General features: G+C 36.5%; 1 protein-coding gene across 1 annotated transcript in view; it reads right to left on the reverse strand.

Annotated features, from left to right (window-relative positions):
• The window catches only part of LIN7A (lin-7 homolog A, crumbs cell polarity complex component), a 150205-nt gene that overhangs the window by 51280 nt on the left and 79284 nt on the right, over window positions 1–19641 (reverse strand). Inside the window, exons 3-4 of the mRNA XM_020873276.2 lie at window positions 3067–3138; window positions 317–526 (exon numbers count right to left, since the gene is read on the reverse strand). Coding sequence (XP_020728935.1) covers window positions 317–526; window positions 3067–3138 — 282 coding nt within the window. The remainder of the gene's footprint in view (window positions 1–316; window positions 527–3066; window positions 3139–19641) is intronic.

Raw genomic sequence — 19641 nt, forward strand, 5'->3', positions numbered from 1 at the left:
GTAAAAGTGACTTGAAATTATGTTAAGTATTAATTCAACTAGAGTATTATGTGGGGAAAATTCTACTAGCTGCAATATCTTGCGATGATTTTCCCAGGAGGTCCTCTTTATTATCCCTGAACAAGACAAAATGAGACATCAAAGCTATAAAATTATCTCTTTTGTAGGTTTGATATCCATCAATGCTTAGGAAGCTGTTTGGACACTATTAAAATAAAGATTTGCTCTAGGATTTCAATACTGATTCAATAACAGCGGTGGGGGGAGGGGAGGATGTACTTAGAGTGAAAAACCTCTGATTATGTTATGAACATACCACTCCATTCACTGATAGCAGCTGGTCTCCTCTCTTGAGGCCTCCGTGTCTTTCAGCCACCCCTCCAGGAATGATGCGAGAGATATAAATGGGAGAATTTTGCTCCTTTCCTCCCATCACGTTAAAACCAAGGCCTTCATCTGTCTTTGGCAGTTCGACTACCCGAGGGTGGGAATGGCCTTCACTAGCTGCAAAAGCTGCAACTGTAGCCTGAAAGAAAAGATGATCATTTGGTGATAAAATGAGGGAAATAAGGCTATTCACACGATTTGCAGTGCGTAGACCAGGCAACTCCTCCTATTTTATAGCATTCTCCTGTGAAAGAAAGAATACAAAAGGGAGGGGGCTTTCTTCATTTAGATGTCCTTTATAATTCCTTTCTTTGGTAAAGTTCAGCCCAACTATTTCCACCTTTCTACTTCTTACCCATTATGATAAATTTCTCCCTTTGTCATAAAAATCTTTCCCAGAGACCTTGGTTAGATGCAATTCCTCCTATCCTTGGATTCCAAATAGCTTTGGTGCGTATAATACCTACATATGGTACATAAGCTATAATTATTGCATATATTATATACATCTGGATCACCAGCACCTTAAGGGCTGAGATTGTGGCTTCCACTTTTTTGTATTACACAGTCTAACCTGGTGTTTGTGCATGCATGAAGTAGCTTCAATTGTGTCTGACTCTGTGACCCTATGGTCACACACGGGGTCACACATGGGGTCTCTAGGCAAGAATACTGGAATGGATTGCCATGCCTTCCTCCAGAGGATCTTCCTGATCCAGGGATCAAACCTGCATCTCTTACATCTCCTGAATTGGTGGCCAGGTCCTTTACCACTAGCGACACCTGATAAATATTCATAAATATTTACTCAATACACCAAGGAGCACTTATATATATACATATATATATACACATATATGTTTCTATATGCATACATATATATACATATACATGTATCCTGATGAATACATTTAGAATTTTGCTATTGCGAAACCACTGGCTTAGCAAATTTAGTTTCTTTTTTCCTAAATTGAAAATGCCTAAAAGAAAAAAAGCTAAAACAAAATAATAGATTCAAACAGATTATAATTATTTCACATCAGTATTCCATATTATTATGAGAGGTCCTCTTATCTGGCACAGGTTTTTTCCCCCATATGTAAAATTAATATTTCAACTACTCTAGCAATGTAGGTAAAATGAGAAGTCAATGGTTTTACACCTAGATGTACAAAATACAATTTAATATGGACATAAGTTTATTTTAAAATTCATATATATTAGTTTAAAAAAATAAGTTAAACAACTTACCATTAGTTTTCACCCCCTCCCTTCCATGGAAATAAAGTAAGAATATTGCCTGCTTCTTATTTTCCACCTCCAGTAACCTGCCTTAACCACAGCTGGTTAGATGTCTTTTGTAAAGTGATTTACTCAATACTGTGAAAATACTGATTCCCAACAACTGTACGCTCCTTTTCACACACAGCATTAACACATCAACTTAGCACTATGTTACTGTCTGCATTTAGTGAAGGATAGTGAATGAAATGGAAATAACGGCTTGTTTTTAGCTACATGCATTTGCTCATGCAAACCCTGTTGTCATGCATAGGTTTTAGTGGCTGACATGGATGCAATGCAGACAGCCCAGAAACAACCAGAAAATACTGTGCTATTGCAACATTATGCTGCTATCCTGCTGTTCTACATGAATAAGAAATGAGAATGGTAAAATACTACATAATTCACTTTCCCCTTAATTAAACCATGGAGGGATCATTTTTCTGTGTGTGTTTCACTTCAGTACAAGCAAAGCATGATGTAATGATAATAATACCCTTTTTGTGCCTGGGTTAAAAAAAATTAAAAAAAACACACAAAAAAAAATTAGTCACAAGTCTCCAGTGTTCAGTTACAGAATGAAAACTTAAAAGTCAGGAGAGAAACCAAGTAAGAGGTGATGTAACACAAAAGAATTAAATGGAAAATTCTGATTATTTCCAACAGTTATTTCTTATATAGTATTAGAAAGAGAAAAGCTTTTAAAAAGCAATGTGTATCTACTATAACATTTCTGCACTTATAAAATAAGAACTGCACTAGTGATTTTAGGTTAAAACTGTTACTTCCTATGGCCTATTTTCCATATAATCTCACGATCCTACTGTTGTAACATTTTCATTCATAGGGTCTCTGCAATCTCTGGATTGGAGTTTTTCAAGAGCAAATGTAGTCTCTACCATAATAGCTGACAAGCCTTCCCTTTAGTTCAATATTGTATTCGTTCAGCTGCTCTGCTGAGTAGTACATGGTAAAATCCTACATCAGTGGGTATCAGGTGAGTTCTTGCCATGTCTAGCTTGAGTCAAACCTTTAGACTTGTGCAAATAAATTTCCATTCATCGAATAGTGAACAGGTTCTTTTGGATCAGAAGAATGTGTCAGAAAACCAAGAAGTATTTCACAAGATGAACCAGTAGATTTGCTTGTGCCAAATGAACATTTAGTGAGTTTAATGAAATCATTCTCCTTTCTTAAGCTACAGAAGCAGCAGAAACGTTCAATTTTCCATTAGGATTTTTACCTGGGAAGTAGTACTGGTTCTAGACTCTGGGCTGCCACTGATGTCTAAATTCTCTTACAGTGTACACACGAGAAAACCTGAAACACACACGCGCACAATCAATTACTAGATCACTGGGGTTACGTCTGTTTTTAAAGCTATTCAAGTCTTACCTTTGCTGTGGCCCTGGCACGGAATTCGGGACAGCCATTAACAGTTATCGTTTCATGCATATATTGATACACCTAAAATGTTCACATAAAAAAAGAATGTGTAAGAACATTAAGAATATCAATTCTTTCATTGCAGATAGGACAATAAATTTTCATTGTTAAGACACAAGTTCCCTATCACAAAGTGAAACAGGTCTGGATCAATGATCCTGATGATTTGATCCAAAACTTCCTCCTATTTTCTTTGGATGGGGTGGAGGAAGTTGCTGTATAGAAGATAAGGCAATCACTTTTATTCAGAAGTTTTAAATTTGGCATCCTTGTTTATCAAGTAATAAAACTTTTATATCTGGTTTTATAAAAAAACCCTTTAGTAAAAATTTTTACCATTATTTACAGTTCTATCTCAAATATGTGATAAAAATGATGTATATAGTTATTTCCTGAATCTAGGTGATACTTTAAAAATAGTTTTAAAAATTAATATTCCACAACAGTGAGATTACAAGATCTTTTCCTTGAACACTGGAAGGTATGCATGTTGGAATGTGTTACTGATACACATCCATAATTTGTAACTACAGAGATTCAGGAGCAAAGACGAGTAAAGTAAGAGAATCTCAGAAGTGGTATACAGAACAACATATCAACCACAGGTCCATGTTAACATTTAGGTGAAACGGAAAGAATGGAGGGGTAAAATCTGAGTCTAGAGTGACTCAGTTATAGTAAGCACACAGGTTTTGCTGCCTAATGGACCTGTGTTTGAGCCTTTTAATACAATTTGGGAACTATGAGGTCTTAGTTGAACCACTTTACCACTTTGATTCTTTTTGTCCATCTGAAAAATGAGTAAATAAGAATAATTATTTAGTATGGTTCCTTTCATCTGAAATAACACTCAGAATGCCAACCCCAACAGGTACTTCTTAGAAAGAACATATTATTACCAAGTATGATTCTAGACACAACTACAGAGATTTTTGAAACATAACAGAAATACTGTTTTTCCTCTAAACTACCAGGGGTGGGGCTAGGAAATCAGTTGCTAAAATATATTGCTTAATTTTAAATAAACTGAACTGTAGAAGATGACTTTTAAAGGACAGTTTGAAGAAGATGTTTTGAAAAACAACATGATTAAATATGCTTGTTATATGCTCATTTTGAAGATTTAAATAATAAATCTTCCCATGGTGGGAACTGTTCATGCATGCCACATCAAGCCTCTCATTTAAGTTGCTAAAGTAAGAATCCTGTCTTTCTCTTACTCCCAGCTTAGGTCTCTTCCTGGATTCAGTGTCCTCAAAGTGGCACCTCCCTCTTCCCATGGTGGTTCAGACAGTAAAGAATCTGCCTGCAAAGCAGGAGACCCGAGTTTAATCCATGGGTCAGGAAGATCCCCTGGAGAAGGAAATGGCAACCCACTCTAGTATTATCGCTGGCAAATCCCATGGACAGAGGAGCCTGGCAGGCTACAGTCCATGGAGTCGCAAAGGGTTGGATATGACTGAGCGACTAAGCCCAGCACAGCAAAAGCACAAAGGTAAAAGTCCATTTGGCATTATACTGGAGCATATTTCAGGAGTGACCCAGAAGCTACATCAATAAAAGATAAAATCGGAAAATTTAAATTGAAGATTTTTTTTTCCTTTCTATTAATCTTACTTTACATGCTTAAGTTAAAAGTTATTAAGGTCAATTTAAAAGTTGATCAATTCATCCATCCAACAACCATTCATTGAGTGTCTGGGACTAACTTCCCAACATTTTTTTATTGGCTCATTTCTCAAATACATTTGGTTGAATTCCCAACTAGTGCTGATTCATCTTCCCCAGGTAGCATATTTAAGGAGGAGAAAGACAAAGTAGTCTGGGCTAAAAAGGCAGAAGGACTACTTAGAATCTACCTTTTATCTCGTACTTCCACTAAATAACCGGGTTATCCAATTTCTGTAGGCAGGGAAGAGCACAGTTTTCTGAAAAGCATTTTGTGGAACTGGGATCTGTTCATTCAAATTCTTCAGATTATCAAAAATAGCTGCTATACATGTTTCCATGCTACTTCCCAGACGGTACATCATTTTGTTTCATAGAAACAGCCCTTCCACAAATGCCGCTTATTTGCTCTTACAGCCTATTTAAGAGGAAGATTTTCTCTGGCCTGTTTCACTTGTTAAAACTCTCCCAGATTTGACCCCTTCGCTCCATCCTGACTTACTATCTGTTGCTCAAAGCACTGCATTAATGTCAATTGGGTTTTTCCACCAACAAAGCACTATGGACTTTAGTTATCATCATCAACCAGACCATGCTGCTTCGGTGCTCCTGGCTCCCTGTTGCCTTTACAGTAAAGGCTACAAAGTCAAATGCTTACAAAAGTCCTGCCAGCAAAACAATGCAGAGCCCAGTCTCCTCTCTTTAGTCTTGTTTTCCTACTTCCTTTCCTCCTCTCTGAGCATTAACCAAACATAGCACACCCTCTGAGTTGTTCGGGCCCTTGCACAGGCTGTGTGTTCTGTTTGGAATGCCCTTCCATCAGGAAGACTCTCATTCATCTACGTTTAACACAATCTACAGATTCAATGCAATTCTTATCAAAATTTCAAAGACATTTTTTCATAAAAATAGAACATAATCCTAAAATTTATATGGAGCCACAAAAGACCTTGAATAGACAAAGCAAACTTGATAAAGGAGAACAAAGCTGGAGGCATCACCCAGCTTGTTTTCCAACTGTACTACAAAGCTGTAGTGACCAAAACTGTATGGTGTTGACACAAAAATAGACATAGATCAATGTGACAGACTGGACAGCCCAGAATTAAACCTGTGCGTGAATGGTCAATTAATTTATGATAATGGAAATAAGCGTACACAATAGGGAAAGATCGGCCTTACAGATAAACACTGCTGAGAGAACTGAACAGCTGCAGGCAAGAGGATGGAACTAAACACTGATCTTGGACCACACGCACAAATTCATTCAAGGTGGATCAGACACTTGAAGTTACACCTAAAACCATAAAACTCACAGAGGAAAACACAGGTGGTAAGCTTCTTGATAGTGGTCTTAGAGATAATTTTTTGGATCTGACTCTAAAAGCAAAGGTAATAAAAGCAAAAATAAACAAATGAGACTACATCAAACTAAAAAGCTTCTGCACAGCAAGGAAAGCCATCAACGAAATGAAAAAGCAACTTACTGAATGGGAGAAAATATCTGCAAATCACATATCTGGTAAGAGGATAATATTCAAAATATACAAACTCACACAACTCAACAGCAAAAACAAAACAATCTAATTTAAAAATGGGCAGGGGATCTGAATAGACAGTTTTCCAGAGAAGACATACAAGATGGCCTACAGGCACAGGAAAGGAAGCTCAGCGTCACTAACACATCACTAATCATCAGGGGATGCAAATCAAAACCATAATATCATCTCACACCTGTTAGAATGGCTACTACAGAAAAGACAAGAAATAGCAAGAGTTGGAGAGGATGTGGAGAAAAGAAAGCTGCCCAGCACTGTTGGTGCAATTGTAAATTAGTGAAAGTGAAAGTGAAGTCGCTCAGTCGTGTCCGACTCTTTGCGACCCCAAGGACTGCAGCCTACCAGGCTCCTCCATCCATGGGATTTTCCAGGCAAGAGGACTGGAGTGGGGTGCCATTGCCTTCTCCAGAGGATCTTCCTGGGGATCGAACCTGGGTCTCCCGCACTGTAGGCAGACGCTTTACTGTCTGAGCCACCACGGAAGTCCCATTAGTGTAACCACTATCGAAAATATTGCGGAATTTCCTCAAAAAATTAAAAATAGAATTACATTATGATCCAGTAATTCCACTTCTGGTGTATTTACCCAAAGAAAATGAAAACACTGACTCAAAAAGATATACGCACACACCATGTTCATTGCAGCATTATTTAGGAGAGCCAAGGTATAGAGACAAACTAGGCAGATATCAATGGATAAACATGCAACAGAATACTAGTTAGCCAAAGAATAAAATCTTGCAATTTGTTATAAAGTAGATGGATCCTGAAGGCATTATGCTAACTAAAATAAGTCAGACAGAGAAACAAATACCATATGATCTTACTTATATGTGGCATGTAAAAAAAAAAAAAAGAAAAAAGAAAAACAAGCAAACAAATAAAACCAAGCTCATAGATATAGAAAACAGATCGGTGGTTGCCAGAGAGGGGGGATGGGGTGGGCAAAAAGGTCCAAACTTCAGTTACAAAATCAGTCACAGGAATACAGTGGACAGCAAGGTCACTGCAGTTAACAGTACTCGTGTACATATGCCTGCCTAGTCATGTCTGACTCACTGCGACCCCATGGAGCTATGTATTGGATATTTGAAAGTTGCTAAGAGAGCAGATCATAAAAGTCCTCCTCACAAGGAAAAAAGAAAAAAAATTGTAACTATTCACAGTTATGGATGCTAACTAGACTAACTGTGGTGATTATTTCAGAATGTAGACAAATATTGAATTGCTATGCTGTACGTTTGAAACTAACATATGTTAATTATATTTCAATAAAAAATAAAAGGAGGAAAACTGAAGCACAAAAGCAGAAAATAATTTTCTAAGAGTCTGAGAGAAATACAAATTAAGAATAATTATCCTTAACACCCCAGTATGAATTGTGAATTTAAAAATGGGCTATACAAGAAGTAGTGTATATAGATAATTGCACAGGCTCTGAAGGAAACAAACCCTGATGATGTATGATCTTGATCAGTTACTTGATTTCTCTGCAGCTCAATTTTTAATTTGAAAAATGTGCTTAAAGCAGCAACTAACTTGTTCTTCTGTTGTAAAGATTCAATGAGATAAGAACTGTCCATAGGATATAGTAAATGCATAAAAAATTAATTACTATTATCACTATTTAATGTTTCCCAATGTATTTGACCCTGGGAACTCTGAGAAAGAATCTTCTAGGACTAGGAGGCTGTGAACACTTTTAGGAAGAATTGATGAAAGACTGTGGTTCTCAACTAGGGACAATTTTGCCCCCACCTCCAGGAGACACTGAGCAATGTCTGGAAACATCTTGGGTTGTTACTAATGGGGAGAGTGATGATGTTGCTGGCCTTTAGTATGTAGAGGCCTGGGATGCTGCTAAACATCCTACAATGGTCAGGGTAGCCTGCCCCCACTCCAATAATGAATTATCTACCAAAACGTCAATGAGGCTGAGATTGGAAAACCCTGAACTAATAAATAGAGATACCTATTTTCTTTCGATATGTAATAATTAGTGAGCTGTAAAATATAACTTGTATAGCACTGAGTAAAGGGTCTTGTAAATGTTCAATGAATAACTGTTGGAGTCAAATATCAAGTATAGGCCAAGTGTAGTGCTAAGCATTTTTATATCTATGAGTTCATTTCATTCTCACAACTTGTGGTTCAGGCATTATACACACAAGAAAACAGCCATGGAGATGCAACATGCCCACAATCACACAGCTAGTCAGTGGTCAGTTTGGTACAGAAATTCATATCTAACTGCCTCCCAAATCTTTCCTCTTTTAACCACATCAGGTCTTTGTATACTGAGACAACATCAGACCACTACTATTTTGACAGCAGGTGTTGAAACAGATGTGCAGCTGTCACAAGTTCTTATATTCAGAATAAAAGTTTCTGGATTTTATATGGTATCTACCACTAAACAAGTGGTGGCTATAAATTTACAAATATACCACTCCAAATGAAAGTGAAACAGCATTTTAATCCTCTTTTCTGGTTATAACATACTAACTGAAATTGAGCATTATTGTCAGCTTTCATCTTATAAAATACAATAGATTCTGATTACTTGGCCTTCAAAATTGAGCTATAAAGGTCATGTTCTAAGTCAAAGCCTGGAGACATTAATTATTTTTTCACTAGCTGTGTCATCTTATGAACGTTTCTCAGTCTTTTATTTCCTAAGGGGCAAAGCCTATCCCTGCCTATCTTACTTTTCAAGGACAATTGTAAAAGTATGAATTTTTGAAGAAAGTTGTTATGGAAAGCTAAAATGCTTTCCAGATACCCTGAGAAAGTTTTTGAAGGGAAAACAGAAAACAGTCATACGGGCTTCTTCAAGGGACAGTGGATGGGGCTTACGGTCCTCTGAATCTTCTGGGTCCCCAAACATTTGGCAAACTTCACCTACACTATTTCTAAGCACATTCTACTGGATATGATACATTCAATTCCTAGTGAAAAGTCTATTTATAAAAACTCTTCTACAGAGTTTTACTTTACATTTTAATCCATAATTCCCTAACCTTGAATAAATCCCACAAGTTCAACAAGCATTTTGTATATCTAGAACCTATTTTGCTATGCTGTGCCACGCTGAGTTGCTCGGTCATGTCTGACTCTGTGCAACCCCATGGACTGTAACCCACCAGGCTCCTCTGTCCATGGGGATTCTCCAGGCCAGAATACTGGAGTGGGTTGCTATGCCCTCCTCCAGGGGATCTTCCTCACCCGGGATTGAACCCAAGTTTCCCGCACTGCAGGCAGAGCCACCAGGAAAGCCCAGAATCTATTCTAAGATACTGAAAATCGACAAATACAGATCAATTCAATGAAAGCATTGGAAGTGTAGTGAGTTGGTTCAAAAAGATTCATTCATTAATTCATTCAGCAAATATTCACTTGTGGGCTATTCTACTCAGTATGTTAGGCATATGGGACAAAATATGAAAAAAAAATACTGGCCACTTCTAAAACTTTGAGCTAATATTAATGTTTACTACAGAGGGGCTAGTTTAAAATATTTTAAGTGAAAAGTTTAAATTTTAGTTTTTCTTTATATTTAAAAGCAGATAGTTTACTTTTTCTGGAGAGAAAAAATGTCACTGAGAGAATAACAAATGCAAATATAGCAAAAGCTTCTCTTCTGTACCAAGTTGACAGTTCCCATTTAGATAGAGTTAGCTATCTAAATAGCTAACTAATAGCTAAAAATTAGCTAACTAATAGCTAACAAATAGCTAAAATTCAAGTGCAAGAGGATTTTTGCCTCTGAGCTTCAATTTATCATAGACTATGTAGACAGTATCAATATAAACTTTACATTGAATCATTGTTCTTGATCTTGAAAACTCTGATTGGTACAGAGATGTAGGAAAGGGATGACAACTCTGTATCATGAGTTTCTTGTCCTCAGTCGCTTTTCTATGTGACTTTAAGGGACATACGATCTATGAATCTTACTTTTCTACTGTGTAAAACACTATCTTCAAGAGTTAGCCAAAGAAGAAAAAGTTATGCGGCTTCATGAACCATGACATCTTATTCTTACATTTTTATTATAATAGCTGCCGTATTTTTATTATTACTATTACATGCATGTCTAAGATTCAGGTGGAAAGATGCCTTTAGCGTTTAGCTGCTTGGCCAGCAAGTATAGAAAAAACCTTTGAGTTCAGAACTAGATTCTGATTGTTGTCTTCTGCTCTTGCAGACAGTTTTATTGACTTGTGCATTCTGATGTTATTTTAAAGTTGCTGCGTGAGACAGACACAGGAAGGCTCACCTTACCCAAGCCTTCTTTTCAACCCCCTCCTCCCGGCTCACCTTACCCAAGCCTTCTTTTCAACCCCCTCCTCCCAGCACCGACTATACACATGACCCAGTTCTGTCCAGTGAGAATTCAACTGGAAGTAGATGAGAGGTTTCTGTGAAAGTGTTGCTGTCTTGGTACAAGTACTGTCCATTTTTTCTCCCTCTGTTTCTCGTCTGAGTGAATATTATCAGCTGTGATAGCAACTTTTAACTGCCAGAGAAAGGCCAACAAAACGTACAGACCTCAGCTCTGATCACATGGGACTCCTGAATCCCTGTGATCAGCTGCCTACTCTCAACTTCTTGTAATGAAGAAGAACAGTCTTATTTTATTTGTCTAAGCCACTCAAGTTGGAGTTTATGCTATTTTCAGCCAAGACAATTCCTCATTGCTATATTATTCAAGTAAATGTTATACGTAACCATGCTATATTTGAAGTCTGTTTTCTTCTAGGCTCTTCCAATTCCAAAAGTTGCACGTTTTGTTAGAAATGAAAGTAAATTTGTTAATATGAGGGTTTAGAAACTAAGAGTAAAGACTAAAAATATAGTTAAAATGCAGAAATTAACTAGGAAAATGAAAAGACAAGTTGACTGAGAGGAAATGTTTGCAAAATACATAGCTAAAAATGACCTCCTATCCAGAATATATAAAGAGCTCTCAAAAGTCAGTAACAAGAAAACAATCCAATTAAAAACTGGGTAAAATAAGAGTTTTGGTGGCCGAGCGGTTAGGATTCCAGCCTTTCACTGCTGTAGCCCAGATTCAATCCTTGGGGAACTGAGATTCCATAAGCCTCCTGGCAAGTCAAAAAAAAAAAAAAAATGGGTAAAGTATCTGAACAGGCATGTCATCAAGGAAGATACATGGGTGGCAACTATGAAGACACAGTCAACATCATTAATCACTAAGAAATTCAAATTAAAACCACAGTTAGATCCATGTACACATTTACTAAAATGTTGAGATTTTTTTTAAAAAAAATCCTGACAATAACTAGTATGGAAAGAGTGTTAAATAACTAGAAATCTTGTACATTGCTGGTGGGAATGGAAAATGCCACATCCTCCTGAGAAAACAAAATAATAGTTTTCCATAGATTTAAACCTAATCTTGTAAGATCGTTACCTACATTTAGCTATTTATCCAAGATAAGTAAACTTGTGTATTCATATAAAAATGAGATGCAAGCATGCTTTATTCATAATCACCACAAACTGGTAACAACTCAGTAGCCTTCAAAGGTAGACGAATAATCAAATGGAAGCACGTCCGTACAATGGAATACTGCTGGGCAATAAAAAGGAGTAAGCTATTCATACATGCAACCATATGGATGAATCTCAACTGCATGTTGCTCAGTGAAAGAAGCCAGAATCTCTAATGATTTCATTTATATGACACTCAGGAAAAGGCAAAATAATAAATAAGGACAGAAAACAGATTGAAGGTTGTCAGTAGCTAGGGGTGGGAATAGACTGACTATCCGGCACGAGAAAATTGGGGGAGTGTTAGAATTGTTTTAATACCTTGATATAGGTTATGGTTAAGATGACTGCATGGGATTAGTAAAAGTCTAAAACTGTACACTGAAAAGGGGAAGTATCACTTTATGGCAATTATACTCCTGATTTTTAAGAAGGCAGAAAATATTTCTTACGAGATAAAAATATTCAGAAACTTAACTGTTATTTTGGAAACTAAAAACCTACATATATTTAAAGTGAAAGTCACTCAGTCATGTCCAACTCTTTGCAACCCAATGGACTATACATATACAGTCCAAGGAATTCTCCAGGCCAGAATACTGGAGTGGGTAGCCATTCCTTTCTCCAAGGGATCTTCCCAACCCAGGGATCAAATCCAGGTCTCCCACACTGCAAGCAGATTCTTAACGGCCTCAACCATCAGGAAAGCCCTACATATATTTAATAAAGTATTTAATATAATAAGAAGATAACATTAGCCCCCATTTGTCAAAATTTATAAATGTGGAAAGCAATGCACACTTTAATGAATGGTAATATCTCTTTCAAACACAGAAAACTCCAGTGCCTTATTACAGACAAACTAACTACTAATATGTCAATAGAATTATAGTCAAGATTAAATAAACCCCTCCATATCAGTGACTGGGAAAAAGAAAGGAAACTTTCAGCAATGTTGTAAAAAATGAAAATGACATTAAACCTCAAGAGGGAGAAAAGTAGGAAGACATACGATCAGATTACAGAAAACAAATGAAAAAAGTCTAAATGGGAAAATTACATGGCCCAAATCCTACCATATTATCGTGTTCATTAAAGCTTGTTAAGTGTAGATTTTTATTAAAAAGCAGGAAAAAAAAATGCAATGTGAGTATTGAGACTGATACTTATATCTACAGCTACCTATGATTTTTAAATGAATTTCTTGATTTTTCAGAATTGGAAACTCAGATAAGAGTTGAATAAAGAAAAATTATTTGATGTGGACTCTGGTTTTAAAATATTAAATATTTTCATAACATTAAAAGTGAAGGTTGAGATCCCTCATGTTCTTATATAATTAAAGGTCACCTAGGTTTTTGGACAACATTCACAGTACTAAGCCAGTGTATTTATCGAAATATAAACTCAGCAGTTTTTATTTTAGTAAATTTTAGGCCAAGGGAGGTATTAATATATAATATAAATCTGTGTGGCTCTAAATTTAATTGCATTTAATGGAGTCCATGCATGCAGAAATCAATTGCCCTGATGTGAATATGCATACTGTACTAGGTATGTGACTAGAATAAAATAGAAATAGAGATTATGTCACCAAACACATAGTCTACTTATTTTAGGAGGTTTTGAAGAAATAATTTCAGATCAATTGAAAGTGGCCCATCTATTAAGGAGGAGATATTTTTTAAAATATCTAATTTTTGTCTAGAATTTTTTCCTTCATTTTGGAAAAACAGCAGCCATAGTTAAATTTTACACATTTAAATCTATAGCTATCCATGTGTAGACATAGTCCCCATATGCTTTTGTAACTGTGGTAATGTTCTGTTTAAAATCACAGTGTTAGAATTCCTATAAACCACAAATTTAGGGTATAAAATTTAATGTCTACAACCAATCACTTTTTCAAAAGAAAAGAAAAAAGCACACACTGGTTACAAGTCATGTCTACTACAGTTAAGATCATCAAGGGTCAAATCAATCCTGAAAAATTTCTCGAGTAATGTCTTTTCCCAGATGGCTCAGTGGGTAAAGAATCCACTTGCAATGCAGGAGACACAGGATCGATCCCTGAGTCAGGAAGATCCCCTGGAGGAGGAAACGGCAACCCACTCTAGTAGTCTGCCTGAAAAATCCCATGGACAGAGGAGCCTGGCAAGTTACAGTTCAAAGGGCTGCAAAGAGTTGGACAGGACTGAGCGACTGAGCACACACTACATCTCTCTAGGACCACCGACTTGGACGAAGACATGCCAGCCTTTTGGACAAGAAAAATACTGACAGGTATAGAGAAGCAAAAGGTAATACACATCTATTAGGTTGAAATGATTGAAAAACAGGGTTTAGTCACTAAAGCAGATGTTTGATGGTAATACTGATAAAATCAATATGTCAACTGACATTTCCTGCCAGAAATAATGGCATTACTTATAACCAAAACCAAAAATAATAAATGCTGAACTTGAAGATTGAAAACAAATGTGACATGTGGGGGAACTAAATGTTTCTGGTCCTTCCCTTTCATGTGTTAGCTTCTGTACAACTGTCTACTTATTGCCTCAATATCCCCCGGGAAAGAAGACCTGTCTGCTCAGGTGACTGGTCAGCACCCAGGAACTGTTATTAGGCCATGGTTACTGGTAGGGTTTCTAAAAGGTCAGGAGCCATGAGACCCATCTTCCGCTCTTTTTGCACCCATGTCACAGGAACTCAGGTAGGGGCTGCTGGCTTGGAGGAGATGGACCTGTTCCTCTCATTTTCTATTCTACCTTGTTAAGCCAAACCTGACATCGCAGATTCAGACTGGAGGAAATGGGGAATTCATTTGGGTATCTAGGCCCAGACTTCATTCTCCAATCTACATTTTACCAGAAAGAGACACACTAGAGAGGAGGATTTGGGTGCTTTCCACGCTAATAACAAAGTGCTCATTTGTTTTCTATTTGGGTCCTTCTCTTTGGTTGGTACCCCCTTAAGAAGATGGATGGAATGCAGGAGAGGATTTGTGCACTCCTGGACCACTGGCTATGATACCATCTTGTGGGGGTGGTGGTGGTTTAGTCACTCAGTCATGTCCGACTGTTGCGACACCATGGACTGTAGCCTGCCAGGCTCCTCTGTCCATGGGATTCTCTAGGCAAGAGTGCTGGAGTGGGTTGCCATTTCCTTCTCCAGGATGATACCATCTTAATAGCACTGAAATCTAAAGTCTACCTCTCATGGTTCTCATTTCAAATCACACTTCAAAACTCAACTTCGTAACTCAAGACTTTCTGCTGCAATGTGATACAACCATTTGCAATTTGCTTTAAAGGACACAAAGAGACTACAACAGCAGAAAAGCCAAATTAAAATGGCCCATAATTTGTGACCTAACTCGTGCATTACAGTGAATTTATGAAAACGGTATAACCAGGCTTAAGGAAAATACAGTCTCAAATTGCAAGTGATCACCAATGCTTAGATATAGACGCAGGTAACACTGATGGCTTTAAATACCTATCCACCCTCCTAAGCAAGTTATAAAGGGATGGGAACTTTTCCTAAAATGTTGTTCATGGGCTAATTCTAATGAGAAGTGCACAGTAAGAAAGTTCTCCAGCACTCTACTTCCCAAATGATGTGGCAAGGATGAGAGGACCCTCAAGGAGGGTAATGCGAGAGCACTTCCCAAAGAGGATTAAATGCCCTCTCATGCCTGATGGTAATTGGATGGCCTATTGTATTTTTTTCTTGTTTTAGTTCTGGAGGAGGTCAGTAGGGAGGCATAAAACTATTGGTTTAAGTTACATTATCACAGTCTTCAGAATCTCCATCATTTTAAAAATTACCAGAAGTTAGTTATATCATTTGTTTTAAGTGAATTAAAATGATTCTGGATATACTTAAATTTTCCAAAAGGAACAGAAGATACTTCGTTCAGTTTTATAGTTTCACAGCTAATTATAATTATTCTGTTATAAAAAAGCAGAAGCATTAATTGTGAAACTATAAAAGTAAAGGGTGATTATAATTTTAAAAACTATGCTGTTAACTATTAATGTCTCTATTTATTTTTATAATTGGTTCATATTTCCTAGTGGTTTCTTAACACACAGAAATTTTATAAGGTTGAACAAAATAAATATTTTGTACAATTATTTAATAACTTTAAGGAAAAAATGAGATCACAATGGAGAATTTCCACAGGGTCCACATGACAGGTGGCCAAGCCACCAGGGAGAAATCTCCTTCCTTTCGGTTTTCTAAAAAAGAAATCCCTTAAGGCAGCTGTTCCCATCCTGTCCTTGTTACATAGCCAGAGTCCCCTGGGACAGGATACGCCTGAACAAAATTTTGGGAAGATGTCATTTCCAATTAGTATAGCACCATTCAAAGGGACTGGACAATCTCTATGTGCTTATTTTGGGTAAAATTCAAACAAAGTTTGGGGCTTAAAATCTTTTTTTCTGATTGAATTAAGACAATGTGAAATCTCAAGAAGGATCCCAAAATTCTAGGATATTGGCTAAGCAGACTTGAAATTTACCAGTGTACTTACAAGTCTGCAAGATTTGTAAAGTCAATCTCTACTTTTTAAATTATGTATTTATCAGGAAAATGAACTATACATTTTGGATCAACTAGGTATATACTGTCCTTGTCATATGAGTTGTTTAAGCTAATCGAATGAATAGTAAAGAAAAAACTTAACCCAGTAAAAGCCAGTCTGATTATTCAGTTTTGCAATAAAATTATTATAGCTAATAATAAAGTTGCCAGAGGTAAAAGTAAAAATACAGGATGCCTCATTAGTTTGGATTTTGAGATAAACAATGAATAAATTTTTAGTTAAAGTATGTTCTGTGCAATATTTAAGTTGTTATAAATGGATTATGGTTGAAAATGAGACTATTATTTTCTGGCAAGCAAGAGATGCTGAATACTTCAGAGCAGGATGGTAAATATAATTAAGGAGTAAACCAAACAGAATTGGGTATTGGAAGCCTCCGGGTGAGAAAAGATAGAAAAGGGTCTAGTTTGATGGCATGGGCATGGATGCAGGATAATGAGTTTAAATCACCGAGTCATCTCCAAGAGATGCTCAGTAGACAGTTACATGTAGGTCTGAAGATCAGAGGAAGAATATGGGCTGTATGATATAATTTGTGAGTTATCTATTTAGTTAGGTGGTAAGTGAAGTCCTTTGTGTATATGTGATCCTCTGGGAGAAACTTAGAGTCAGAAGATGTGAGGGTCGTGAGGGATTCCAACATCTATTTATGTAATTTATAAACTGAGCCTTAGTCTTATATTTAACTTATAGAGCCAAGGCGTCTTTTTTTACTTTAAATAACTCATATATTAGCCTTTTTCAAAATATATTCAGGAAAGAGGGAATATCAGAAGATACATTTTTAAAAAGTGATTTGACAGTAAAAGTAATCCACATATACTACAGAAAATTTGTACAACTGTACAAGAAACTAAAATTATTCATAATTCTGTATCAGGGTATAACCACTATTAACATTCTGGGGATTTATTTCTAGTCTGTTCTATTTATTGATTTTAAGAATTCGGTATCAAGTCAGTCATTGCGTATCTTTTACAATCTGATTTTTCACTTAAAATACTAGAATCATTTCCCCCATGTATTAAATATTCTTCTATATTATTTTGGTGGTGCCATCATATTTGATCTTATATACGTGCCAAGTGTATTTATGAAAGTGACTGAAAAACAAAAGATGCTCTATATGTAGATCTTATCATCTGTTCATGTGAGAGATCTGTTCAATTATCAATTACCCGTTTACCATAGTTTATATACTTCATACTCGGTTATTCCTACCTCTGTCTTGTGTTATGACAGACTAAAGAAAATACAGGCCCATTTACTACTGGTAACTAGAAGCCTGATAAAAAATGGAAGAAATGGGATGGGATTGATAAAAAAGATAAACAGTATTCATAATTATTTTATGATCTACTTTAGCATATTCATTGCCAAATTTATATTAACTCCTGAGCATAAAAGTATACACTGTATGATTTAACTAAGTATTTCACCAATTAGATCAGAGCCAGATCCTTAAAAAGCAAAACCAAATTCTATCTATAAGCATTACTCATCAGAATCCTAACGGCACAGACATGTTAAATAGTTGGTTCTGATATTCATAACAAAATGTGAATGAGGGAAAATCCTACTGAAGACAGCCATAGCTTTTTAAACTATAGAATTTTATGCCTAACCCACCCACCCCCAATTATCAGAATCAGCTTGTGTGACTTATTTTATAAACTACTAATTATTTTTGTTTTGTTTTGAATTTTTTCCTATTTTGATTACTTGAAAGTTAAATGAAGTTAAAACTGAGTTATAGACAGGTCAATAAGAAGAGAAGATATTAACAAATTATAGTTTTAGTAATTCCCTATCTGATTTTCTGCCAAATTATGTGCATATAGGAATAAAGTTCTTATATACTTACATAGGAAGCAATGCTTGCAATAGGTAAATTTTTCTGTAACAATTAAATGGTGAAAATTACTGAAACAGATTATTTCTGAAATTAGGTCAGTACAAAGAAAGACTATTTAATAAACAAAGCTTCAGAGTGGAAGAGGTTATAGACACATGTTGAAAATGAGTAAAAAGGAATACTGACTTCTGGTCTGGATTTTAATACCAAATGATTTCATCATCACTTAAACTTTCCAAAGGTTCTACAGATTCTCCTACTATTTAGAAAGTGCTTTTAAAACATGTGCCAACTCACCACTTAGACTTTTTAGACAGTAGTTGTGTAGCCTTCAAAGTAGATCTTTAAAACAGAGAAGCAGAAGATTTAGTCCTTTTCCAAATAAGTTATCAGGCAGAAACTATAACTGTCTCGGTTATGACCAAATCCTTCAGTGTACACTAACCCTACAATGAGGCACATTTTGGTAATCTCTGTGGACCCTACAAAAATAGCTTAATCATGTTTCACAATGTCCAGATACCTGGAGAATTATGAATTATGATTCTTTATATTATACAACTGCATTCCTAGGCTTGATCTCTCCTCTTGAATTGATTATATTGAAAATGAGCAACACCACTGATTCCTTTTAGTTGAAATATTTCTAGTCTATAAAGTCTCTACAAACACTGAATTAGCAAATACTGAACCACTCAATTCAGTTCAGTTGCTCAGTCGTGTCCGACTCTTTGCAACCCCATTAATTGCAGCACGCCAGGCTTCCCTGTCCATCACCAACTCCCAGAGCTTGCTCAAACTCATGTCCTTTGAGTCTGTGATGCCACCCAACCATCTCATCCTCTGCCGTCCCCTTCTCCTCCTGCCATCAATATTTTCCAGCATCAGGGTCTTTTCAAATGAGTCAGTTCTTCGCATCAGGTGGCCAAAGTATTGGGAGTTTCAGCTTCAGCATCAGTCCTTCCAATGAACACCCAGGACTGATCTCCTTTAGGATGGACTGGTTGGATCTCCTTGCAGTCCAAGGGACTCTCAAGAGTCTTCTCCAACACCACAGTTCAAAAGCATCAATTCTTCAGTGCTCAGCTTTCTTTATAGACCAACTGTCACATCCATATATGACTACTGGAAAAATCATAGCTTTGACTAGATGGACCTTTGTTGGTAAAGTAACATCTCTGCTTTTTAATATGCTGTCTAGGTTGGTCATAGCTTTTCTTCCAAGGAGCAAGTGTCTTTTAATTTCATGGCTGAACCACTGCTCCACCACTGCTCCTATGGAAAATTCAGAATTGGGATCCTACAAGCCTCTG

The sequence above is a fragment of the Odocoileus virginianus genome, chromosome 24 (genome assembly GCF_023699985.2).
Source record: "Odocoileus virginianus isolate 20LAN1187 ecotype Illinois chromosome 24, Ovbor_1.2, whole genome shotgun sequence".
NCBI classification, from domain to species: Eukaryota; Metazoa; Chordata; class Mammalia; order Artiodactyla; family Cervidae; genus Odocoileus; species Odocoileus virginianus.